General features: G+C 45.9%; 1 protein-coding gene across 3 annotated transcripts; it reads right to left on the bottom strand.

Moving 5' to 3' along the window:
- Nucleotides 1-1,157: 1,157 nt before the first annotated feature.
- Nucleotides 1,158-20,770, bottom strand: LOC103789027 (SLAM family member 8-like). 3 transcript variants are annotated; one of them, XM_008984650.5, is made up of 7 exons: nt 20,676-20,770; nt 20,259-20,348; nt 7,533-7,925; nt 4,320-4,616; nt 2,292-2,438; nt 2,005-2,096; nt 1,158-1,724 (listed from the first exon to the last, which is right to left on the bottom strand). In XM_008984650.5, the coding sequence occupies exons 2-7, from the start codon at nt 20,329-20,331 to the stop codon at nt 1,632-1,634; spliced, it is 1,095 nt and encodes a 364-aa protein (XP_008982898.3). In that variant the 5' UTR covers nt 20,332-20,348; nt 20,676-20,770; the 3' UTR covers nt 1,158-1,631. The 3 variants fall into 3 exon arrangements, with proteins under 3 accessions (XP_008982898.3, XP_078211446.1, XP_035135397.2); XM_078355320.1 differs by having other exon boundaries at nt 20,578-20,739; XM_035279506.3 differs by lacking the exon at nt 20,676-20,770 and having other exon boundaries at nt 20,259-20,406.
- Nucleotides 20,771-27,364: the final 6,594 nt, after the last annotated feature.

Genomic DNA, 27,364 nt, shown 5'->3' with positions numbered 1-27,364 from the left:
GAAAGGGGAGAACACGAAGTCCTCACATGATGGAAGGTGGGAACACAGTGCCGTTACATGATGGAAGGTGGGAACACAGTGCCGTTACATGATGGAAGGTGGGAACACAGTGCCGTTACATGATGGAAGCCAGAAACACTGTGTCCTCACATGGTGGAATGGGCAATACTGTGTCCTCACATGATTTAAGTCAGGAACACTATGTCCTCATATGGTAGAAGGAGGAATACCATGTCCTCACATGGTGGAAGTGGGGAAGAGGGTCTTCTCACATGGTGGAAGAGAAGGGAACACCTTGTCCTCACATGGTGGAAGGAGGCGCACTGTGTTCTCACATGGCAGAAGAGGGAACAGTTGTGTCCTCACATTGGCATCAAGAGTTGCCTGTCTTGAGCCTTTTCCCGCTCAGCCCCACACCCTCCTGAGAGAGCCCAGGTTAGTACCGTAGGAGGACCCACGACCAACCCAAGGCAAATGGTAGCAGGGACCATACATCGTGTACAAGGTATTCAGAAAAGTCAGATATGGAAGACATCATTTTTAAACTTTTAAGACTCATAAAGCTCATAGAACAAGCATCTCGGAAGAGCTTTGAGCAGCACACTAGGATTTCAACAGGCAGGGGTGAGGGCGAGGGACACTCAGAGGAAACTTTCATTTCAGGCAGAGGGATGAAAGTGAGCCAAGCAGTGGTTGACCAAGAGTTTGGGGCCAGCATGGCTGTGGGGCACTGAGGGTCAGAATGAGAAGAAGCTCCAGAGGGCTGAGTCAGATCTTCTCAATAGCTTCACCCATCAGAGCCCAAGTACCCTCACCAAGGGGCTGTGGAGTGATACCACGCATCTATTCTTACAACCAAGTGTGCTATACTTAGAAGACGAGAAGAGCTGAGGCTGTTTTCCTAAGACATCCACCAAATGTGGCCTCTTAATGTCATTCCCTGAGACTGCGGTTGAGGTTTTGAGATGACACACATTTCTATTTCCACTGCACAAAAAGTTGAGTTTGAATCCACAGGCTGAGGCTGAAAATAGGTTCAGAATAGCACAGGTGATAAGAAAGGTGGCTTTGGTTCAGGTGGATAATGTGCACTAGGCAATCCCCCCAACATGCATGCACACACACTGCCCGATACCCTCAAGACACCCCTACACAAATTTGCCTTGGCCTTTTCCTTTATTGGTTTCTCTCCACACACACTGTCCTCCAACTCAGCATCCAAAAGCCAGGTGCCACCACCCTCCTCTGCAGCACAGTCAGCACTTCTGCACAGTCCCCATGTCTGGGCTTGTGTCCTCAGAAGTACTCACACCAGTGACAAGGCAGAGGTGGTGGGAATTTGCTACGTGCTCAATCAGACAGGCTCCTCTTGGGAAGGCTTATGAAGGACAGGGGACAGCAGCCATCTCAATGACGGAGAATAGTCCTTGCCCGAGTGTAAGGGCAGCTTGGGGAAGTGTCACAGAGTACAACCAGGCCATGTGTACCCTCTGGAAATGTAGCTATGAGGTCAGAGTAACACACACATGGGAAGCTGGAACGGAACCAGAGCTGGGAAAGGCAGGGGTCTGCAGGACTTAGGCTCAGAGTGCAGGTGTCCTGGGAGTGCCAGATCCTCCTGCTTCCTTCAATCAAATGATCTCCATCGTCTGGTCTGGATAACAGACCTCACTATAGATAGTAGTGACAGATTCCTTTTTTCCCAGATATTGTTCACCGATGCTCTGAAATACAACACAGAGGTTGCTGGATCAGCTGAAGGATGGAATGAATCTGCAGGGACCCGCAGGGCCAGTACCCACGGCCATGCACTGCTTATGAATTCCTCTAAAGTGCCCAGCACTACATCCACCCAGATGTAAATTTTCTTAGTCAATACTGTTGATCGTCCAGATATAGATAAATAGGCAGTTGGACCAGAAGTGACAGGTCCTGGAATTGGAAGCCCAAGGCTGGGCAGAGAGACCTGGGAGTTCCCAGGGTGGCCAGTGTCCCGGCACTCACCTTGCCCTTGCCCTTCCGAGACACTTGCTGGCTGAGCGTCTCAAAGGAGATGCCACCATCATCAACCCCATGGTTCTTCTGCAATCCTCCACCTGACAAAATCAAAGCTCGAATCTGTGTCTTACAAACCTGTAGCCCTCCCCACTGCCATGAACCACAAGGCCAAGGCCATGCCCATCATTCCCTCAGCAGAGTCCACTCCCTGGGAGCAAAACTTAGAAAAAGGAAGCTGAGGTTCTAGTGAGGGAAGAAAGGTGTCTGGGCATGTCAGGAGAAACGCAACTTACCCCTTTTTATTTCCATTGTTGTCTTCTTCTTCTTCTGACATGTCTTCAAAAGGAACAACCCAGTTCCCAGGACCAACGGGACACCCACAGCAGCTGCTAGGATGCCTGGCAGCAGTCTAATCATGTCCTGTTTTTGTGTACTTGTTCCTGTCACATGGGGAGAGTGGAAAATGTGAAGACAGGAGATAATATGAAACACCAGTTGCCAAAGGAGAGACAGCGGGAGAAAGCAGGTGGAGCAGTGGAAAGGGACCTGGTGCTGACGCTGCAGAGGGAGGAGCCTGGCAGGTCCATTCATTCAACCAGTTAGGAGCTGCTGCTTGGTGCCAGGGATGCTGAGATGCACAAGACAGTGTCCTTAGCAGCCCAGCACACAGGAGGGAAGACGGAAAATACCAGTTGCCAGACAGAGGGATCAGAGCTGCAATAGAGGTTTCCACCTTGTACAAGGTCTTCAGGGAGGGCCTACCAGAGGAGGTGCTGGCTAAACTGAGTTTTGAGGCTTGAGTAGGAATTTCTCAGATATTCAGGGTAGGGCATTCCTGAAAGGACGAGCTCCAAGGTCCCGAAATGGCTGTGTCAAGACACCAGCTCTAGGAGTTGCCAGCACCCCACTGCAGCGAGATGGACAGTGCAGGGAGAAGCTGTGGAAAGGAGAGTCAGCGGGAGACAGGAGTCTGTGCCCAGAGGGCCTGTGGTCAAGATAATGCTTAACACTTTTGGATGAGGGGATCAGAGTGCTTTGAAGGGATGCTGACACTTCAGATGCACCCAGCAGCTCTTGGAGGAAGATTTGGAGAGGACCGGGCTGCACAGAGCATATCAGGTCATTCATTCATTTAGTGAACACTGATCATGGGCATATGTTGCCAGGAGCTGTGCTTGGCACAGGGATTCAAAGGAAAACATCAAGGTGTTGCAGTCTACAGGGCAGCACATCATACTGCTCAGTGTGGGGTGCCATGGACAGCTCCCTCAGGAGGTGGGCCTGACTGCAGAAACATACATCATTTTCAGGGCACTGTGTAATGCAAATTCAAATTCCCTTGATTAAAAACTAAAAACTTCTGCCAGGCGTGATGGCTCACGCCTGTAATCCCAGCACTTTGGGAGGCCGAGGCAGGTGGATCATGAGGTCAAGAAATCGAGACCATCCTGGTCAACATGGTGAAACCCCATCTCTACTAAAAAATACAAAAAATTAGCTCGGCATGATGATGCATGCCTGTAATCCCAGCTACTCAGGAGGCTGAGGCAAGAGAATTGCCTGAACCCAGGAGGCGAAGGTTGCAGTGAGCCGAGATCGCGCCATTGCACTCCAGCCTCGGTAACAAGAGCGAAAATAAATAAATAAATAAATAAAAACTTCCAGGCAACAATGGCAGTTTTTTAACCAATTGTAGAATGCTGCTACACGAGGGACCCTGTGTGGCTGCATCAGTCTTATGCCTGTGAAATGGCCATGGATGAAAGGAATGCTTAGAAAAAAAAATAAAAACGGAAGAGCTGGACACTTGGAGTGGGAGGACTTATGGAGTAAGAATTATCATGTTCCGAAGCTGAGAAGCTTTAAAGGAACAGGACATATGTTGGAAAATATAAGCAAGCAGTTTGGTGTGAAGTGCATAGGTGGGGCTAGACACCTGGGCAGAGGATCTGAGCCCTGGATTCCATGGGGGAGGAACTAGAGGCCAAATCCCACAGATGACACACAAAACCATCCAACCCAACCTGCTTTTCCCAAAGCCACTCTGGATGTTCAGTGGAGGATGGATGGGGTGGGAGAGCTCCTGAAAGGATGCTGTCTGAATCAACAGGGACATGTTGGGGGTGTGCCGAGGGGGGTATAAATGGAAGAGATGGTTCGAGCAAAACGACGTGGAGGTGACTCCCACAGTGCTGTGCATGTGAGCAGGTAGAAGGTGGTGCTGATGCTCATGGTGGGGAGAGATCCCAGAACTGTCAAACCCCGGTCCTACCTGAGCTCGGACAGCCCCTCCTATCTTGCAGGCTACACTCACCACTCACCTTGGGCACAGACTTTTTCAAGGTCTAAGGTCGCAGCTTTCTGATCCACCTGGTTGCTGACCACACAGGTGACATCGCCGATCTGCTGGCTCAGGGGCAGGCTCACAGCCAGGGTCCAAAGCTTGGCGGTTGATCCTGGTGTGTCTCTCTGTTCCAGCTCTCTGAAGAGGCCCTTGCTCTCCCAAGTCACATTCAGATCCTGGGTGGCCCCTGGAACCCTACACTCCAGAGTGATGTTACACAGGCCTGGTGTGATAGACAGTGACTTGGCCAGGATCTCAGGGTGAGGCACAGGCTCTGGGGCAGAAGGAGACAAAAGAGGGGACTCTCACATGCATGGAGAACATTGTACATCACAATTCCTCATTATTTTCTCATTGCAGCCACAGCATGCAAGTGTGTGTATTCTACAGATAAAACACTGCTTGCCCAAAGCTAAATACAGAGCTAATGACACAAGGAGGGAAGCCACAGAGTTCAGCTCCATGTTGGTTCTCTAGATTCAATAGGTCTTAAAACTGTCCTAAGGAAAATAAAGAAGAAAGTCCCCCTTCCCAAAACACAGCATTTTCAGAAAACTGAGGTCTTTTCAGGAGGAGGAAGAGGTCTGGGGACGATGGGCTTGCGCTGGCCCAGTGTTCTTCTCCCGCATCTCCAGCTGAGGCCATGCCTGGGACTGCACAGCCTTTATGGGGCAGGACATTAGGCCAGCTCTGGAAGGACAGAGAAAGGCCCCTGATCAGAAAAGTACACACGTCTGTGAGAGATGCAGTGATAGGGCCTGGAAACAACGACTCTGAGTGTGCTTAGAGAGTGCACTGAACCTGTGGTCAACGACTCTGAGTGTGCTTAGAGACTGCACTGAACCTGTGGTCAATGACTCTGAGTGTGCTTAGAGACTGCACTGAACCTGTGGTCAATGACTCTGAGTGTGCTTAGAGACTGCACTGAACCTGTGGTCAACGACTCTGAGTGTGCTTAGAGACTGCACTGAACCTGTGGTCAATGACTCTGAGTGTGCTTAGAGAGTGCACTGAACCTGTGGTCAACGACTCTGAGTGTGCTTAGAGAGTGCACTGAACCTGTGGTCAACGACTCTGAGTGTGCTTAGAGAGTGCCACTGAATCTGTGGTCAACGACTCTGAGTGTGCTTAGAGAGTGCACTGAATCTGTGGTCAACAACTCTGAGTGTGCTTAGAGAGTGCACTGAATCTGTGGTCAACGACTCTGAGTGTGCTTAGAGAGTGCACTGAATCTGTGGTCAACGACTCTGAGTGTGCTTAGAGAGTGCACTGAATCTGTGTTGCAGACAGAAGAGTCAGACTTAGAGGCCAGCCTGAGAAATCACATGGGACTTAAAGCTGCAAAAATCACTCTCTCCATGGCAGGATATTTCCCTGTGCAGAGAGGAACTTTTTGTTTTATTGCATTTTAGGTTTTGGGGTACATGTGAAGAACATGCAAGATTGTTGCATAGGTATACACATTGCCGTGTGATTAGCTGCCTTCCTCCCCATCACCTATATCTGGCATTTCTCCCCATACTATCTCTCCCCAACTCCCCACGCCCCACTGTCCCTCCCCTATTTCCCCCCGACAGACCCCAGTGTGTGATGCTCCCCTCCCTGTGTCCATGTGTTCTCATTGTTCAACACCCGCCTATGAGTAAGAACATGCAGTGTTTAATTTTCTGTTCTTGTGTCAGTTTGCTGAGAATGATGGTTTCCAGGTTCATCCATGTCCCTGCAAAGGACACAAACTCATCGTTTTTTATGGCTGCATAGTATTCCATGGTGTATATGTGCCACATTTTCCCTGTCCAGTCTATCATCAATGGGCATTTGGGTTGGTTCCAGGTCTTTGCTATTGTAGACAGTGCTACAATGAACATTCGTGTACATGTGTCCTTATAGTAGAACAATTTATAATCCTTTGGATATATACCCAGTAATGGGATTGCTGGATCAAATGGAATTTCTATTTCTAGGTCCTTGAGGAATTGCCACACTGTCTTCCACATTGGTTGAACTAATTTACACTCCCACCAACAGTGTAAAAGTGTTCCTATTTCTCCACATCCTCTCCAGCATCTATTGTCTCCAGATTTTTTAATGATTGACATTCTAACTTGCTTGAGATGGTATCTCAATGTAGTTTTGATTTGCATGTCTCTAATGACCAGTGATGATTTTTTCATATGTTTGTTGGCCTCATGTGTGTCTTCTTTTGTAAAGTGTCTGCTCATACCCTTCACCCACTTTTGAATGGGCTTATCTGGTTTTCTTGTAAATCTGTTTTAGTTCTTTGTAGATTCTGGATATTATCCCTTTGTCTGAGAGGAACTTTAGGGAAAGAAAGAGTTGACAAATGACTTTCCTAAGACGTGTTGCAGTGAAAACTTTCCCCTACACCTGTAAAGCCTGTGAGATGTGGATTTGTGGTGGCTTATGTGACAGGCTGGCCTTGGGCTGGGGCTGAGTGAGAAGAGAGCAGACTGGGAGGACTCCATTCACAGTGATTCCCAACTGTGGAGGCAGAACAGTGGCCTCCAAAATGTCTAGGACCCAGTCCTGGTAACCTGGGAATAGGTGAGGCTGCGAGGCAAGGGGAAGTAAGGTCACAGATAGAATTAAGGTTCCTAATCAGCTGACCTAAAATAGGGAGATTATCCTGACACTCCTAGTAGGACACTAACATCAGTGTTCTGTTAGAAGATACAGGACGATGGCCATAAGCCGTGGGATGCCGGCAGCCACTAGCAGGTGAAGAAGGAAAAAGAACAGGCTCTTCCCTGGAGCTCCCGGAAAGAACACAGCCCCGTCTTCATTTTAGTTCACAGAGACTGTCAGACCTCTGGCCTACAGCACAGTGAGATAATGAATTTGTCTTGCTTTCAGCCAATAATTTTTGGAAATTTGTTACATCTGAAATAAAATACTGCTATGCAAATCATCCTACATATGATTAATCTTCCTGGGAAAATGGCTATTTAGCTGAATTTCCATTTCCTCTCCCAAAACACTGAGAGAACTTCATTCTCTGGTCTGAATCTCAGCTCTCCTGTCTATTCTGGGGACCTCATGTGCCTTATTCTTGGTGGAGAAAATCGAGTCTGAAGGCTAGTGTTTGAATGCAACCCTGCATGGGGCCTAAGTGACTCTCTAGAGACAAAAAAGGCAGGGAAGCCAGAGGATGGGGGAGCGTGTCACTCACCATAGACAGTCAGGTAGAAAACCTGACCAAGCCTTTGTCCATCAGTTAAGCTGGTCATGGCCATGTATGGCCCAGTGTCTTCAGGGGCCAGGTTCTCAATCCTCAGAGACCACAGGCTGGGCACATGGACCCTCTGCTTGAACTTGTCCTGGAGGCTCAACCAGGTGGGGGAGTCGGCTCCTCTACGGACTTGCAGCAGCTGCCTGTGCTTGAACGGAGTGCCCAAACCCCATAAAACCTCCTGTATTTCGGCTCCTGCATCTGCCATGGGCTTCTCGGTCACATTAAACAAGACAGAACCTCCTCGGATGCGCTTCAGATAAATGTGGTTTTCAGAATCCTTCACAGCAGAGCCATGCGCTCCGGAAGTGTTGGCTGCAGAGCTGCAGACACCTAGGGCATGGAGACAAAAACCATCAGTATCTTCTCATCAAGAACAAATGAGAGAAACACAGACCTTTGGTTCAGAGTCCTAGAAATCCATCCCAAATCCTTTCTCGATTCTGGGAGGGCTTCCAAGTGTAAGAAATTTGATTCTGGCTCAAGTTCTGGTTCTAGCGGAGTGTGATCTTGAGCAGGTTCCTGAACACCCCAATCTTCACTTTTCTTTTTTTTTTTCTTTTTGGTCCCAGGGATTGGCAAAAAAATCATCTAGATCTTCAGTTTTCTTACCTGCCCCATAATGACAGTAAGGATCAAATGAGATCCTAGATCAAAAGCACCTGGCACATTTTCTGACATATGCTAAGTGCATAACTGCAGGAGGCAGCTTCTAACGTGGCTCCCAAGGACGCCTCCCCACTGTGTGCACAGCCCTGTGGAATGCCCTCCCCTGGAGTATGGGCGGCACTGATTACTTGCAAATGCAGCAAAAGTGATGGAGTGTCCCTTCTGTCTGGCTCACACCCTCTGTCTCCGTCACTCTCTCCTGCTCAGGCTGATGAAGTCAGCTACCATGCTGTGAGCTGCTCTGTGGAGAGGCCCACATGGCAGGGAGCTGGGGGCAGCCTCAGCCAACACCTTCATTCCAGTCTCTGCAACCTGGATGACAGGACCCAGCTGAACCACACCTGGATGCTGATCTCCCTAAACTGTGAGACCAGACCCTGTGTTGCGTTAACCCACTAATTCTAGAGTAACAGCTCTGTTACTCTACATAATACATAACTAATACATAACTAAGGCAAAGATGACGATTGTCTCTCTTTGCCTTACCTTCTAGGAGGGGAACTAATTAGGATAGAATAGGACAGGATAGGACGAGAAATGAATTAGGTCATCCTGCGGCAACAAACAACCAAATTGAGGGACTTAGAATAAAGGGAGTTTGTATATTAATAAAACTATATGTCCTATAAGATGCAGTGAGGTCACTGACATGGGTGGGGGCTCCACACCTTGTAGGAGCCCCATATGGAACCCACAGCCTCCTCAGCCCCCATGGTAGGGAAGGGAGGAGTCAAAAGAAGCACCTGTGGGGCTTTCACTGCACAGCCCGGAAGTGACGTAATCTCTGCCTATATTTTCTAGACAGAACTAGTCAGGAGACCCTGCTCACTGGAAGGGACTAAAAGTGTGGGGGACTTTGACACTTGCCAGATACCAGATGGACTGTTTGCTGGCACTGTGCTTCTGCCACCAGGAGAGCACTTCCCTGCGCAGTGCCCCCGGGTCCCCTGGTCATTCTCCCTCAGTCACTGTCTCCCACAGAGCCCTGACCAGTGGGCACAGCCACCTCAGCTCTGCCTCCTCCTCAGCCCTTCCTGGTTCAACACACACAGCCCCAAGTGAACTCAGAGATCTCTCTCTTTCTGGGAACCGGGGTGGGACCAGTCTGGACTGGGGGAAACTGCCACAGGACACCCTTGTCCTTTGAAGAAAGAACCGCCTTCTTTCTTCAGGTCCATCTGGGTTTGCCGCTGAGTGGCAGGACACCCAGGGCTCTCCCTAATGAATAAAGTTCTCCTTATTTCCAGCCTGCACCCTCCTGCTGTCCTCATACCTAACTCTGGCTCTCACTGGAAGCAGAGAATAGCTCCTGCCAATCCTGAGGTATGAGAGTGTTTCTAATATTTCTGTTTGTGGTTATTCACTACCTCAGTTCACCAGGCCCCTCCTCTAGGCCAGGCCTCACCCCTCCCTTCCGCTCCGTCAAGGGGCTAGGCCCACCCAGGCTCAGCACCCCTTAGCACCAGGGCCACAGGCCTTCAGGATCCACATCAGCCAGTTAATGGGTTTGTCAGTCCATTTTTGCATTGCTATAAAGAAATACTTAAGGCCAGGTAATTTATAAAGAAAGGCTATTTAAAATGTGCTGGGTTCTGAAGGCTGTACAGGAAGTGCAGAGCCAACATGTGCTTCTGGTGGGGGTCCCAGGCAAGTCACAGTCACGGTGGAAGGTAAAGGGGAGCCAGCGCCTCTGCCTCTCGACACTTGCTACCTCTCCTCTATGGCCCTAGGCAGGACTGGACAGGGCACCATCTCACTGATAGGAGTTGGATGTTTGTCCCCTCCAAATCTCAGGTCAGGGCAAAAGCAAAAGCGTGGGGGAGGTGCCTTGCACTTAAACAACCAGATCTCATCTGAACTAACTGAGCAAGGACCCACCTAGTTAAAAGGGAGACCCAGGCATCTGAGAGCAACTTCCCCTTAACTATCACACTGAATTTCTTTTTTTTTTTTTTTTTTTTGTGAGACAGAGTTTCGCTCTTGTTACCCAGGCTGGAGTGCAATGGCGCGATCTCGGCTCACCGAAACCTCCACCTCCTGGGTTCAGGCAATTCTCCTGCCTCAGCCTCCTGAGTAGCTGGGATTACAGGCACGCGCCACCATGCCCAGCTAAGTTTTTGTATTTTTAGTAGAGACGGGGTTTCACTATGTTGACCAAGATGGTCTCGATCTCTTGACCTCGTGATCCACCGGCCTCGGCCTCCCAAAGTGCTGGGATTACAGGTGTGAGCCACCGCACCGGGCCAACACTGCATTTCAGTAGAAGAGGCTGACCAACTGGCGCCTCTGGTTTCACCTTCCTGTAGGTGGCAGGCTGGGTCTTAGGGAAAAGCTCCAGAAGGCACTATTTTTATGTAAAACAAGGTCAAACTAGAAACCTTTTCACAGGTGAGTCCTAAAACTGTAAACCGGAACCCTTTCTTATGTGATTCCTGAAACTGTAAACAGAGACCTTTTCACATGTGATTTCTTAAACCTAAGATTCTTCCACGTGTAATATCTGAAGTATAAGCCTATGTAAAAGCAGAACCTTCCTTTGTTAGAGGAGCTGAGCTTCAGACAAATTATACTCAGGCTCCCGGCTGAATAAACTCTTTCTTCCTGTATTTGGTGTTCGGGAGATCCATTTCCACGGCCACTCCTGCTACACTAGCACCCAGGGAATGGTGCTAAACCGTTTCTGAAGGATCTGCCCCAATGATCCAATCACCTCCCACCAGCTTCCCCTTCATCAGGAAGAATCGTATTTCCACATGACATTTGGAGGGGACAAACACCCAAACCATATCAGTGGGCCAGTCCCCTGTCCAGTTCTGCCTTGGACCAGCTAGGAGAGGCAGTACGTGTGCAGCCAGCAGCCTCTTCCTGTTACCCCCAGCTCTTCTACGGTCCCTCCCCCCACACTGCACACTCCTCTGATGCCCAGTCCAGGGGGAGGCCTGTGCTCTCCCAGAGAATCATGGGGGTGCAGCAAACGCCTGACCGGCCCACACAAGGTTGCTGAGGAGAGCTGCAAGAGGCTGTGCTGCCAGGGCCTCCTAAGCAAGCCAGGCCACAAAGGCCACATCCCAGCAGGTCTCCTCTAAATCTCATGCTGAAATTTGATCCCTAGTGTTAGAGCTGGGCTCTGATGGGAGGTGTCCAGGGTCCTGGGGGTGGATCCCTCATCAATGGCTTGATGCTTGTGGTAATGAGTGAATTCTTTCTCTGTTAGTTCCTGTGAGAACTGATTGTTAAGAATCTGGCAACTTCCTCTGCCCCCTTCACCTTCTCCCACAAGCCCGGGCTTCCTGAGGCCTCACCAGAGACAGACACTGATGCCACTCTTCTTGTATAGCCTGCAGAAGCATGAGCCAAATGAACTTCTTCTCTTTATAAATTTCCCAGCCTGAGGTGATCTTCCATAGCAACACAGGCGAACTAAGACAGGTGGCACCCAAGGATTCCATGCTGACCATTTCAGGGATTCCTGGAGAGCCAAGGCAGGGCCCTTGGCCAGCAAATTACATGAGGCTCAAGCTCTGGAGTGACAACCTGGGTTCACCTTCCAGATCCATCATATTTCCTGGATGAGTGATCTTTAGCAAGGTGCTGAACTATCTAAGCCTTGAGTTCCCACGTAGGAGCAATAGAGATAATAATTGCCTTTGCTCCTGGACTGCTATAAGAATTAAAAGAGATAATATATTTTAGAAAGAGCACTCAACAGTAGTGTTTAGTTATTGTTACTATAATTGGGGGGCATCTGCTTTAGAATTGCCACAGTTTCTGTAGCTGGATTTCTCCCATTGCTTTCTCTATTTGGCAAAGAAGTTGCCCATCCTCCATGAACTTGATTCCCAGTCCCTAAGACTCAGCAGCTCCTTCACATGCTGAGTGGCTGATGATTCTCAGGACAACCCTTCAAGGTTGGAGGTACAGATTGTGATCCCGACGCAAAGGCTGATGAGATTGCATTTAGCAACACCAAGAGATTTCTAAATTGTTTTGATTTTAATCAGATTATACATTCATATAGTTTTGTTTTAAGGAGGGGGAAATTAAGGAGATTGAAAATGAGGTCTTTCTCCTATCTCTGACTCCCATGGCCTGGTTCTGGTTCCTAGAGGAAGGCACTATCAGTGTCTCATGTTACTACGCAGAGATAGTCTACGCACTTACACGCACACATGTGCATCTCCACATATACAACACACGCTATTCGACTGTGCTGCTCTTTGCCGTTTCTCATAGCAACGTTTGTTGGAGCTCTCTTGGGATCTGTACAGAGGGATGTGTCCCATCTCCTGTCTGCATACTGTTCTGTGTGGGCATCTAAAGCTGTCTGCTCTGCTTCTGATATTTAAGTTATGTCTCATTTAAGTTGTTGCTGGACACTACAAATATGTTGCAACGACTATCCTTATATTTGTGCCTTTGCACACATGGGATGGAGTTTCGCTCTTGTTACCCAGGCTGGAGTGCAATGGCGCGATCTCGGCTCACTGCAACCTTCGCCTCCTGGGTTCAGGCAATTCTCCTGCCTCAGCCTCCCAAGTAGCTGGGATTACAGGCACATGCCACCATGCCCAGCTAATTTTTTGTATCTTTAGTAGAGACAGGGTTTCACCATTTCGACCAGGATGGTCTCGATCTCTTGACCTCATGATCCACCTGCCTCGGCTTCCCAAACATGGGTGTTTATACAGTAGAGAAAAAAGTCATTAGGGTAGATCTAATATGTTTTTTTAGTTTGTTTTTAAATTTTACCTATGGATATTCACAATGCCAAAATGTGGATTATGTATATTCCTATGTTTCCATTTCATGGCTTATTCTTTTTGTATCTTGCTTTAAAAGATAGCCCGCAATTCAAAAGTAGGTTTTTAATTATCTCTTGTTTTATTCAAGTTCACTTACAGTTTAAATTTTATGTTAACTCTTAGATCCACTTGAATCTTATTTTGGAGTCAGGTAACATAGTTGTCTGATGTCCCAGAGTGATGAGGAGATTGGACTTCAGAGTCTGTAAGATTTAAGTCCAGGTCCTTTATTTTCTGCCTGTGTGAACTTGAAAAGTTATTTAACCTCCCTGGCTTTAGTTCTCTTATATGAGATATGAAAACAATGAGAATGCTTACCTCATTGAACTCTTGTTTGGGTTTAGAGAAAATGTTTCAGCATAGTATTCAGTAATTGTCCTACTAATATTAGCTGCTCTCTTTATCATGATGAGTATTTTTTTTTTTGAGACGGAGTTTCGCTCTTGTTACCCAGGCTGGAGTGCAATGGCGTGATCTTGGCTCACCAGAACCTCTGCCTCCTGGGTTCAGGCAATTCTCCTGCCTCAGCCTCCCGAGTAGCTGGGACTACAGGCACGCACCACCATGCCCAACTCATTTTTGTATTTTGAGTAGAGACGGGGTTTCACCATGTTGACCAGGATGGTCTCGATCTCTTGACCTCGTGATCCACCCGCCTCGGCCTCCCAAAGTGCTGGGATTACAGGTGTGAGCCACCGCGCCCGGCCCAACTGTTCTTATAATAATGTGAATACCTCTCACCCAATCCTGCCATTTTAACTGTTCTTATAATAATGTAAATACCTCTCATCCAACCCTGCCATTGTAACTGAACTTGTGGTCATGTATACTCCCCTGCCCCTCCCCCTGCCACTGTAACTAAACTTACTCTGCAACACCCCACCCCCCAAAACACTACCCAAACCTATAAAACCAACGCCTATCCCACTACCCTTTGCTAACGCCCTTTTCGGCCTTAGCCCACCTGCACCCAGGAGAATAAACAGCCATGTTGCTCACACAAAGCCTGTTGGGAAGGTCTCTTCATTCAAAGTGCACGTTTTTCAACACAACTAATTCCATTACTCATAGAAATAGGGCTTGCAGCCTCCACCATAGGCCTTGGAACTGGCATAGCGGGGATCACCACCTCCGTCATAGCATTCTGCAGTCTGTCTACTGATTTCTCTGCCAGTATTACAGATATATATAATACCTGCAGAAAAAGGAGGATTCTGTATATTTCTAAATGAATAATATTGTTTTTACTTAAGCCAATCTGGCCTAGTGTATAATAATATCAAAAAACTCAGACAGGGCCCAGAAGTTTGCTAACCGGGTAAATACCTATGCCAAACCTGCCTGGCCGTTTTCTAACTGGATATCAAGGCTCCTTCCAATTCTTTCTTTCTTTCTTTCTCTCTCTCTCTCTCTCTTTCTTTCTTTCTCTTTCTTTCTTTCTTTCTGAGACGGAGTTTCGCTCTTGTCACCCAGGCTGGAGTGCAATGGCGCGATCTCGGCTCACCGCAACCTCCACCTCCTGGGTTCAAGCAATTCTCCTGCCTCAGCCTCCTGAGTAGTTGGGATTACAGGCACGCGCCACCATGCCCAGCTAATTTTTGTATTTTTAGTAGAGACGGGGTTTCACCACGTTGACCAGGATGGTCTCGATCTCTTGACCTCGTGATCCACCGTCCTCGGCCTCCCAAAGGCTGGGATTACAGGCGTGAGCCATGGCGCCCGGCTCTCCTTAATCCTTTAATACCCACCTTTCTTCTTCTCATATTCGGACCCTGTATCTTCCGCTTAGTCTCCCAGTTCATACAAAAGCCCATCCAGGCATCACAAATCGGCAAATGCTGCTCTGGACAACCCCACAATATCGCATTGCCTCAAAGTCCCCAGCAGCTTAAACACTTGTAAGGCAAAATATATCGTCCAGACCTTCCTCATTTGCCTGCTTGTCCTATTCCCACTTCTACCCTGTCTCCTCTGCTCAAAAAAATTTTTAAGTGTCCACGCAGTCCCCCATCAAGTACAAATTAGCCTTGAGAAACTTCGCCCCCACCCCCCGAAAGCTGTCATCACCCCCTCCTCTCTGCTTTTTTCTCTCTATATATAAAACGACAGGAAGGTGAGGTCTGCATGTGCAAGCCTGGATCCAGAAAGTCTGAGGCCCTGCCTGCCTGGGCTGATTGTCCCCCTTCCCCGGCCTGTGTTCTCCATTATCCCGAATCACACAGCCGAGCTTCCCTCCAACAAGCCTCTCGCCACCCCGCCACCTTCACTGTTCTGACCATAATGTGAGTAATCCTGACCCCACCCCGCCATCTTAACTGTTCTTACCATAATGCGAGTACTCCGGACCCCACCCCGCCACCTTCACTGTTCTGACCATAATGTGAGAACTCCTGACCCCACCCCGCCACCTTAACTGTTCTTACCATAATGTGAGTACTCCTCACCCCACCCCGCCATCTTAACTGTTCTTACCGTAATGTGAGTACTCCACACCCCACCCCGCCACCTTCACTGTTCTTACCGTAATGTGAGTACTCCTGACCCCACCCCGCCACCTTCACTGTTCTTACCATAATGTGAGTACTCCTCACCCCACCCCGCCACCTTCACTGTTCTGACCATAATGTGAGTACTCCTCACCCCACCCCGCCATCTTAACTGTTCTGACCATAATGTGAGTACTCCTGACCCCACCCCGCCACCTTCACTGTTCTTACCGTAACGTGAGTGCTTCTCACCCCACCCCGCCATCTTAACTGTTCTTACCGTAATGTGAGTACTCCTGACCCCACCCCACCACCTTAACTGTTCTGACCATAATGTGAGTACTCCTCACCCCACCCCGCCACCTTAACTGTTCTTACCATAATGTGAGTACTCCTGACCCCACCCCACCACCTTCACTGTCCTGACCATAATGTGAGTACTCCTCACCCCACCCGGCCACCTTAACTGTTCTTACCGTAACGTGAGTGCTTCTCACCCCACCCCGCCATCTTAACTGTTCTTACCGTAATGTGAGTACTCCTGACCCCACCCCGCCATCTTAACTGTTCTTACCATAATGTGAGTGCTCCTGACCCCACCCAGCCATCTTAACTGTTCTTACCATAACGTGAGTACTCCTGACCCCACCCCGCCATCTTAACTGTTCTTACCATAACCTGAGTGCTTCTCACCCCACCGCGCCATCTTAACTGTTCTTACCATAACCTGAGTGCTTCTCACCCCACCCAGCCATCTTAACTGTTCTTACCATAACGTGAGTACTCCTGACCCCACCCCGCCATCTTAACTGTTCTTACCATAATGTGAGTGCTTCTCACCCCACCCCGCCATCTTAACTGTCCTTACCATAATGTGAGTACTCCTGACCCCACCCCGCCATCTTAACTGTTCTTACCATAATGTGAGTGCTTCTCACCCCACCCTGCCATCTTAACTGTTCTTACCATAACCTGAGTGCTTCTCACCCCACCGCGCCATCTTAACTGTTCTTACCATAACCTGAGTGCTTCTCACCCCACCGCGCCATCTTAACTGTTCTTACCATAACCTGAGTGCTTCTCACCCCACCGCGCCATCTTAACTGTTCTTACCATAACCTGAGTGCTTCTCACCCCACCCAGCCATCTTAACTGTTCTTACCATAACCTGAGTGCTTCTCACCCCACCGCGCCATCTTAACTGTTCTTACCATAACCTGAGTGCTTCTCACCCCACCGCGCCATCTTAACTGTTCTTACCATAACCTGAGTGCTTCTCACCCCACCCAGCCATCTTAACTGTTCTTACCATAACCTGAGTGCTTCTCACCCCACCGCGCCATCTTAACTGTTCTTACCATAACTTGAGTGCTTCTCACCCCACCCAGCCATCTTAACTGTTCTTACCATAACCTGAGTGCTTCTCACCCCACCGCGCCATCTTAACTGTTCTTACCATAACCTGAGTGCTTCTCACCCCACCGCGCCATCTTAACTGTTCTTACCATAACCTGAGTGCTTCTCACCCCACCCAGCCATCTTAACTGTTCTTACCATAACCTGAGTGCTTCTCACCCCACCGCGCCATCTTAACTGTTCTTACCATAACTTGAGTGCTTCTCACCCCACCCAGCCATCTTAACTGTTCTTACCATAACCTGAGTGCTTCTCACCCCACCGCGCCATCTTAACTGTTCTTACCATAACCTGAGTGCTTCTCACCCCACCGCGCCATCTTAACTGTTCTTACCATAACCTGAGTGCTTCTCACCCCACCGCGCCATCTTAACTGTTCTTACCATAACCTGAGTGCTTCTCACCCCACCCAGCCATCTTAACTGTTCTTACCATAACGTGAGTACTCCTGACCCCACCCCGCCATCTTAACTGTTCTTACCATAATGTGAGTACTCCTGACCCCACCCCGCCATCTTAACTGTTCTTACCATAACGTGAGTGCTTCTCACCCCACCCTGCCATCTTAACTGTTCTTACCATAATGTGAGTACTCCTGACCCCACCCCGCCATCTTAACTGTTCTTACCATAACGTGAGTGCTTCTCACCCCACCCTGCCCTCTTAACTGTTCTTACCATAACATGAGTACTTCTCACCCCACCCTGCCATCTTAACTGTTCTTATGATAATGTGAGTACTCCTAATCCCATTTTGCCATCTTAACTACTCTTCCATCTTACCCCACCCACCATTGTAACTGAATTATGGTAATGTAAATTCTTGGCCCCTACCCCCTCCCACCACTGTAACTGATCTTACTCTGCAACACCACCACCCCCGAAAAAATTTCCTCAACCTATAAAATTCCCACTCTTACCCACTTCTCCTGTCCTTTCTCAGATTCGGCCCGCTTGCAAGAATAGAATGGCCTTGTCGCCCACACAAAGCCTATCTAGAAGATCTTTTTATTAAATGCATTTAATATCTGGTACTATTGGATGTGAATAACACTTTCCTCACTTGAGGGCTAAGGAAGCGGCCACAGGGAAAGCCTAGAGTCTTCTCTCTGAAGGATCCCAGAACAGGCTCACCAGCTGTCAGTGCCATTCAGGCCACAGGATAAGACAGGACGGGATGGAAGAGACAGAGCAGAAACCTTAACAAACCCGCAGGAGTCACTAAATCTCAACACTACCCAGCTGGAAGGGGCCTTGGAAATCATCTGCCTAACCCCTGCTTTTACAGAGGAGGGGTGTCTCTAGAGGAAAGAATTGTCCTGGGTAACACAGAGGAAAACCTGGAGCACACTTTCCTCTCCCAGCTCAGGTCCTCCCCTGCAGGACGCTGCCCATGTGTTCTTCCATCCTCACCTGCTTTCCCAAGAGCTCACCCGCACTATCGTCTGAGCCCAACAGGACCTGAACAGCTGCCAGGGTCTCAACCACAAATGCCTTCTCCTGAGCAGAGGAAGCAGATACTTTCAGTGGCTGAGCAGAGCAGGGACTGCTGGCTAGCAGAGGGTTAAACAGCCAGGCCAAACAGACCTCATTTCCTGGATAAGAGGAGGCTCAGCCCTCAGGCTTCAAGGGAGGATCTGCCCCAGAAGGTGGATGGTGAGCACAGAAGGAACAAGAAGGAAGACTGAGAGCAAGAAGGAAGGCAGCGGGAGCTCTCTGATCTATAGAGATGCTAATCCTGAAGAAAGAAAAGCAAGCCAGGTAGTGGGTGGTCATTTACAAGATGGAGCTTAACATTCATTTAAATTGTATAAAATTTCAAGCTCTGTAAACAACATAAAATATTCCTCATTTGTCAGACACAGCCCCATCCCCACACTCACAAACCAGCAATCCATATGTGATGCCCAGACTGCACTTCCTGGTGCCGTCTCCCACTGTCTCCTGTCTGTCTGGAGCCCCTAATGCAGAGACCCTTTCTCCCCCAGATCCATGCTTGCAACATGGGTTGGGCACTTAGTAAATCCTGGTATTGTAATGTTCGGGGGGACCCCAAAAGTCGAAGACCACCCTCATCTGCAGCTGCCTGTGTCCCTGGGAAATTAGATGTGACCTGAGCCACCCTCAGGCTCCCTATTTCCCTTCCACATTTTCCCATTGAAACACATGTTTAGGAAGGGGGCAAGAGTTTGAGAATGATGAAGGCGAATTCCTCATCCCCATTTTCATTAGCATTGCTTCACCACGCATTCCTTTCCCTGAATCAAGGATCAACGGGAAAAGAGGGGTAATCCAGAGACCAGAGACAAAAATTCACTTCACTGTGTGCGGAGCTTGAGCATTCCTAAATACAGCCTAGATTACAGCCTGACAGACAGCCGAGATTAGGATAATCCTTTTCTCGGGATCTTTTTTTGCTTAACAAGCTGTATTCTGTACTTTTTCCTCTTTCGTATTTTTCTCCACAATGTTATGCCCTCTTGTAGCTCATATTGACAATCTACTGATTCTTCCACATTTTTAGCATAGTCTTAGAAACAGGTGGGTGTAAAAACACTTAATTTTTGGTGGCTGTGTTTCTTTTTATAAAATGAAGATTCTATTGGATTCAGTTTCCTGAATCTTGCTGATGGAAATCTATGCATTTTACTTCATGGAAGTTGAACATTCCTTCCAGATAACTAGAACATTTGTTTTTGAAAATTTCCATAATGTGCCATGGTACAGATATTCTTCAGCTTGTCCAATTGTTCCTGAATTAATGGGCACCTCGTGTTTGTTTCCAAGATTTTTCCTAGAACAGTGCTGTGATAAACATGATTTCATCTGAGGATCTGAGCAGCATTTCCGAGTGGAGGAAAAAGCAACTCACAGGGATGTGAAAGGCGCCTGCTATAGACACATTTTACCCAAAGATACGTTCTTTTTAACTTTTAAAGTGAACACGAATGCAAATTACTAACACAATTTTAACATTGAGACTTTCAAGGGCCCTCTCCGTCGTGATTTGGCTGGAGCTCAGCCTTAAGCCCAGGCAATGAATGGTTAAGGTTCCCTCAATGCAGCCAAGACAGCCCTGGCTCAGGTTTCCCAGCCTCCTCACCACAGAAAAGACTTTCCATTCCTTCCACCTCAGGACTCCAACCAAATATGCTGCATTTTTAACCACAACAGAGCGTTTTTCTCTTTTTGTTGTCCAAAGACATTTGAACCTCAACAGCTCACTTAGTGGTCATGGCACAGCTAGCCCAGATGACCCAATTGGCCTCCATCCCCACGGACCCCGTCACTCACTGAGGAGCAGGCTGATGAATACCAGGAGCCCGTGGGTCCAGCAGAACGGCCGGTCCTTGGAGCACGATCTCATGGCAGGCTGCCTGGGCCCTGTTCAGCGGCAGAGGAAACCACAGAGGGGGAAGAGGTAAGAAAAGAGAACAAGCTTGAGCAAGTAGCCCTTCACCCTCTTTTTCACTTCAGGGGCAGGGTCAGCAAGTTACTACTCGGGAGACAGGCCACCATTCTAGAGAAAGCCATTCAGCTCTTTTATCCCCTCCCAGCCCCTACAGTACTGTGCACACTCAATACGTAATTGCAAAAGAAATAAAAGTACAACCTCACTTTGTGATGTTCCTGACAATGTATTAGCAAGTCCCCCTCCCTGTGGGCACAACCAGCTTGGTGTTCTCACACACACCCTTCCCTGACACTTACCTGCTTCCCTGGGTGTACAGCTCAGCCCCAGGTGTCCTTGGTCATCAGTGTCAGCCTATGGACTGGTGCATAAATCACCCTCTTACAGCAAGTCTGGGCTACGCCCTTTCTAGTACAGTGGCTTTCTTCTGTCATTACCCAATATAATAAGTATTTAAAGCAGCCGTCTTCATTCTTGGGCTATCCTGAGGTTTGCTACCTCTGACCTGAATTCCAGTGCACTCACAACTGTGCTTTTTTTCTGTGAAAGGCTGCCAAATGCTTGTTTCTTTGGAAGGAGATGAGTGGGATATCCCCAACTCCATATTCTTGCTCTCAAATTTCATTTTAAAGAGAAACACTAAATCACACAATCAAAAAGTTCAATGATCTCCCAAGTGCAATTATCTGAAAAATATCCAAATGTAGGCTTATCAAAATCAGATGACCACAGCCAAAGTCAAACAGAGAATCTTCAAAGCTGAAATAGAAAAATGACACTGCATGTTCAAGGGATCCCCAATGAGATCGACAGTGAATTCTCTGAATGCCAGCCGGCTCTGCAATGACATGTGCAAAGTATTCAGAAAAAAATTTTGCAACTATGAATTTGTTGTCCTGCAAAACTATCCTTCACACATAGCAGATCTGCAGTGTTACAAATACAAAGGGAGTCAATCAGTCTGAAGCAAAGGTACTAGAGAGTCAATGAAATCTACATGAACAAATAAAAAGCACAAGTAAGGCCGGGCGCGGTGGCTCACGCCTGTAATCCCAGCACTTTGGGAGGCCGAGGCGGGTGGATCACGAGGTCAAGAGATCGAGACCATCCTGGTCAACAAGATGAAACCCCGTCTCTACTAAAAATACAAAAATTAGCTGGGCATAGTGGTGCATGCCTGAAATCCCAGCTACTCAGGAGGCTGAGGCAGGAGAATTGCTTGAACCCAGGAGGCAGAGGTTGTGGAGAGCCGAGATCCCGCCATTGTACTCCAGCCTGGGTAACAAGAGCTAAACTCTGTCTCAAAAAAAAAAAAAAAAAGTAAAGCTAATTAAACAAATAAATATAAGCAACAATATTAATTTTTTATTTATTTATAGTAAATTTTTCCCTTTAGATTACCTAAAGTAAGCTTACCTGATACAAAAATTGTAAGTGTTAATAAACACACAAGGTAAAACATGTAATTTATATGACAATAAGAGTACAAGGACAAAAACAACTGTGTAGCATCAATGTTTTTGTATTAATTGAAATTAAATGGATAGGAAACCAATAAGGAATATATAAATAAAGGTATTAATTATCTTCCCCCAAAATAAATAATATTATGAAAGGGTACTAAAAACAATGGTACGATAAAAATTAGCTAACTAGTTAGTAGAAAAATTTCTAGGCTGGGTACAATGGCTCACACCTGTAATCCAAGCACTTTGGGAGGCCAAGGAAGGTGGATAACCTGAGATCAGGTGTTTGAGACCAGCCTGGCCAATAAGGCAAAACCCTGTCTCTACTAAAGATACAAAAATTAGCCAGGGGTGCTGGCACACACCTGTAATCCTAGCTACTCAGGAAGCTGAGGCAGGAGAATCACTTGAACCTGGGAGGCAGACATTGCAGTGAGCCAAGATTGAGGCACTGCACTCCAGCCTGGGCCACAGAGCAAGACTGTATCTCAAAAAAATAAAAAGATAAAATAAATAAATAGAAAAATTTCTAGAAAGACACAAACTATAAAAACTGACTCAAGAAGAAATAAAAAATGTAGATAACCTTATAACAATTAAGAGAATTAATTAGTAATCAAAACACTCCAACGAAGTAAAAACAGAATGGCTTCACTGTGGTACTAAACCAAATGTCTAATTAAAAACTAAGACCAATCCTTCACAAAATAAAAGTTGATATTTGCAACTCATTCTATAAGCTAAAATTACACTGACACCAAATCACACAAAGGTATCAAAAGTAAACCACAGGTCAATATCCCTTATGACTATACATTCAAAAATCCTCAACAAAATACTGCCAAAGTACATCCACCATCACATCAAACATTATACGACACAACCAAGTGGGATTTATCCCAAGAACACAGGATGGTTCAATATAGAAAAATCAATTAACATAATAAAAGGTATTAACAGATATAAAGAGGGGGTTGAAATAGATGATCACTTCAATAGAGCCAAGTAGTATTTGACAAAATCCAACACTTTTTCATGAAGAAAATGCAGGAACTGAGGAGAATTTCCTCAACCTGATAAAGGACATTTATAAAAAATAGGCAACTAACATCATATGTAATCTTGAATAGTAGAAAGTTTTCCCCCTAAATTTAGTAACAAGACAACGGTGTCTGCTTGCAACATTTGCATTCCACATTGTACTGTGGTTTCTGCCAGAACAATTAAGTAAAAAAAAAAAACAAAACAGAAGTTGCCCAGATTTAAAAGGAAAGTTAAAACTATTTCTATTTAAAATGACTTCATCTCACACACAGAAAATTCAAAGGAATTCACAAGAAACTATTAGAACTAACAAGCAAGTTCAGCATCATTGCAAAATGAAAGATCAATATGCAGAAAATACTAATAGTTTTATATGCTAGCAATGAGCAATCAAAAAATAAAGTAAGAAACAATTTTATTACAACAGGATTAAAAAGAAAAAGTGCTTAATAATAAATTAATAAGAGAAGTGCAAGATGAGTACACCAAAAAATGCAAAATATTGTTGAAATACGTTAGAGCAGACTGAAATAAATGGAAAAACATACCATACTTAAGAATGAGAAGATTTCATATTGCTAAGATGGCAATATTTCCCAAATTATTCTACCAACTCAATGCAATTCTTACCAAAGTCCAGCTGGATTTTTTGCAGGAATTGACAAACTAGTCCTGAAATTACTACGGAAATGCCACAGGATAGCAACAAAACGTAAAATAAATCTACAGGCTCACGCTCCTTCCAGTACTGTCCCATTCTTTGCACCATCTTGTAGCAAGTATTTTTCAAAATAATTATATTTTCTGGTTCCAAACCCCTCCTCTCCTCTCTTTATTTCTTTTATAAATTGAAATCTAATTCACATACCATAAAATTCATGATTATAAAGGGTACAATTCAGTCCTTTTCAGTATATTCGCAAGGTTGTATAATCATTGCCGCTTTTTAATTTCAGAACATTTTGATTGCCCCAAAAAGAATCCCATACCCGTTAGTAGCCATTTCCATTTTCTCCTCCTAAACCACCTGGCAACCATTAATCTGCTTTTTGTGTCTATGGATTTGCCTTTTGTGGACACTTCACATAAACAGAATCATACAATATGCGACGTTTTGGGTCTGGCTTCTCTCACTTATCCTAATATTCTTGAGATTTATTCATGTTGTAGCATGTATCAGTATGTCATTCTTTTTGTGGCTAAATAATATTCCATTGTATAAATGTACCACAACTTGTTTGTTAAGTTTTATTTTATTTTTATTCTAGAGGTGAGATCTCACTAGGTTACCCAGTCTGGTGTCAAACTCCTGGGGTCAAGTGAAATTCTCACATTGGCCTTCCAAAGTGATGGGATTACAGGCATGAGCCACCGCATCCAGCCAACAACTTGTTTACTAATTGATTAGTTGGTGGAATTTGCGTTGTATCTAATTTTAGGCTATTATAGATAACTCTGCTGTGAACATTCATGTACATGTGTATTTTGCATAGATATATGTCTGATTCGTTTTCACTTCTCCAGGTACATATTACCTGGGAACAGAACTGCTGGGTCATGCAGCCATCAGCACTCTCCTGCATGACTGGAGTAGCCTCACAGTCCTGCTTCTGTTTTTACCACCTTACGTTTATTCTTAAACTAGCAATCAGAGTAATTCTTTGAAATATGTAGATTATATTGTACTACTTACTCCTTTGCCCATGCCTATAACCTCCATGTAGATTATAACCCCTTACTTACTCCTTAGCCCATAGCTGTAACCTACATGACTTCTACCATGGCTCCCATTTTACCTGCAAGGCCCTGCATTATCTAACCAGATCCCCCACATCTAACCAGATCCCCCACATTCTCCTCTGCCCTTATTCTACTGTGCTATTCTTTCAACAGACAAGGCATGTTCTTGCCTCAAGGCTGTTGCTTCTACCTGGAATTCTCTTCCTCCAAGTATCTGCTAGTCTTATTTCCTGACTTTCAGGTTTTTGCGCAAATGTTATCTTAGTAGAGTCTACCCTGACCACTCCATTTAAAACTGCAACCTCCTCCTGGTGCCCTTTTCCCTCCTCCTTGATCTACGTTCATTCACAGCACTTATTATAGGAACGTAAAGCAGGGTGCATTTAGTCTGGATTGCAGGGACATGGATGAAGCTGGAAACCATCATTCTCAGCAAACTAACACAAGAATAGAAAACCAAACACGGCATGTTCTCACTTATAAGTGGGAGTTGAACAATGAGAACATGTGCACACAGGGAGGGGAACATCACACACTGGGGCCTGTTAGGGGGTGGAGGGATAGGGGAGGAATAGCATTAGGAGAAATACCTAATGTAGATGACGAAGTTGATGGGTGCAGCAAACCAGCATGGCACGTGTATACCTATGTAACAAACCTGCACATTCTGCACGTGTACCCCAGAACTTAAAGTCTAATAATAAACAAACAAATGAACAACAACAAAAAACACATGGTCCAATGAGGACTGAAAGAGTAAGTACATGCTAGCACGTAGATGCCTTTGTCATTCTCAGGAAACGGCAGCCGTGATGAGTCAATCAATTCATCCAAGACTCATAGTTAATGAAGTCGCAGAACTGAGATGCAAACTAAAACTTTGGCCCTTCACTACTACATTTTACTGGTTAGATCAATTATACTCTCCCCACATGATGGAGTGCTGTTTACTAATAAGGATAAATTACATCTTTACATATGTAAATGGGAAGCTGTCCGTGAAATATTCCACACTCTCCATGGAACAGCGTGTGTAGTATTATCCAGATATTATAAATATATACTCACATCTGTTTTTGTTGGCGTTAAGGAAATCTAAAAGTTGTGAAACAGTTCAAACTGGTTAACTTCTGAGATCTATCACTTTCTGCATATTGTTATATTCTCTATAACACTTAGAAAAAAAGATCATTGTTAAAACTTTTGGGCAAGGCAAATGACAGGATCAGAGTTGTGCTTCAAAAAGATGAAGTCACAGGTAAGACAACAGGAATATTATCGTCTTGGAAAGCACTGAAAACGTTTATTCTGGCTTTCACTTTCTGTTGTGTTGAAACGACCTGTTCAAAGTCTTTACTGAAATCACCCCTTAACATCTCTGGATCCTTCTAAACAGTATCAGCAAAGTGAAAAATGTGGTTTATCTGATCCAAATCTGAAATTTTTGTGAATTTCTCACAACCTTGGCTGTTTATCAGACCACGTGCAGAGCTTTTAAAAACAAATGCCTGGATCCTATCCCAAAAATAGGTATCATCTGTAATTTTTTTTTAATGTTAAAAGGTAATTCTGACACACGGTCAGGATTGAAAAGTAAAAACTTCAGTCTGTTGGAGTATTTGTAAAATTCTAATGGTCACATTCATGGCAAGGAGAGGCTGTGAAGTTCGTCTTCTGAGGTGGTCCTCAGTGTGTTCTCCATGTATAGCATAGCAAATGTTGGTTGAGGGAAGGGCAGAATGAATGATGAGAGCCCACAGGTTGGCATTTCTGTGATGTACTCACCAGGATTGAGAGTCTGAGCCTGATCCCCAAAAGCTGTGTCTCCTCTATTTTCCAGAACTGACATAACTTGGGGAAACAAAATCTTGCTAACAAGTGCCATAGACAATAATAGAGAAAAACACATTGCTTATTTATTGACAGTAAGAAGTATACTTGTCAACTGGACAGAAGAGTATTCTTCTTAGCATGACCAGTCATCTTCTGAAAGACAGGCCTTATGGGAAACTAAAACATCCACGGGCTACTTGCAGAGCTGCAAGTCAGGGCAGGTGAGAAGATGCAGGTGGTGTTGATTCCATCAGCTTTCTACAGTGCGAGTTCTTCATCCCATAGGATTTCCTGCCTGGAGCCTGGAATTCTCCTTCCTCTATCTCTGTCATTTATCTCTATGCTCTATTTCTTACTAACACTCCACCCATACCCCCAGATCAGCATATTGTTTCTTTGGTCATGTTCATCTATGAGACTAAGTCTTGTCCTGGTGTGTGAGCTGGAATCTCTATACCTATCCTGTGATCTGAGTAGGTGGCTTTACATTTACTTTCCAGAAACAAAAAAGCACAGTCACTTCATGTCCCTCTTTTTTAAGTTCTAGCTGAGGGTGTAGATGGAGAGAACATCCCTGATACAGTGCATACTGCCGGCTGAAACGCCAAACGACATTGGTAAACAGACCCAGAAAGAAAAACGGGACTGAGAATGGGATTATGTAGCTCACAAGGTTAGAATCTTCACCTAGTTTAACATTTAGACTTTCAGCAAGATTCTCTCATATTTAAGACAGAAAAACAAAACAAGAGCTCTAAGAGAACGTAATATATATCTATTAAAGTTAAGAGTCATTATGAAATAAATGTATGGAAAAATACACATCAGTAAAATTAATTTAATTCAAAAAGCAACACAGGAAATGTAAAGCTGACATAAGTACCGTTACTGGTGGACTGCATCAA

This window comes from Callithrix jacchus, chromosome 18 (genome assembly GCF_049354715.1).
Source record: "Callithrix jacchus isolate 240 chromosome 18, calJac240_pri, whole genome shotgun sequence".
In the NCBI taxonomy this organism is placed as follows: Eukaryota; Metazoa; Chordata; class Mammalia; order Primates; family Cebidae; genus Callithrix; species Callithrix jacchus.
The sequence above is the reverse complement of the archived record's forward strand: the minus strand, read 5'-3'. Positions and strand labels throughout refer to the sequence as shown.

Bases quoted from the DNA above. Each gene is read 5' to 3' on its own strand.
- LOC103789027 (XM_008984650.5), bottom strand. From the start codon at position 20,331: ATGAGATCGTGCTCCAAGGACCGGCCGTTCTGCTGGACCCACGGGCTC. The intron at 7,926-20,258 runs GTGAGTGACGGG...TCCATGCCCTAG, and splicing joins ATTCATCAGCCTGCTCCTCA to GTGTCTGCAGCTCTGCAGCC. The intron at 1,725-2,004 runs GTGAGTGCCGGG...GTTGTATTTCAG, and splicing joins CTCGGAAGGGCAAGGGCAAG to AGCATCGGTGAACAATATCT.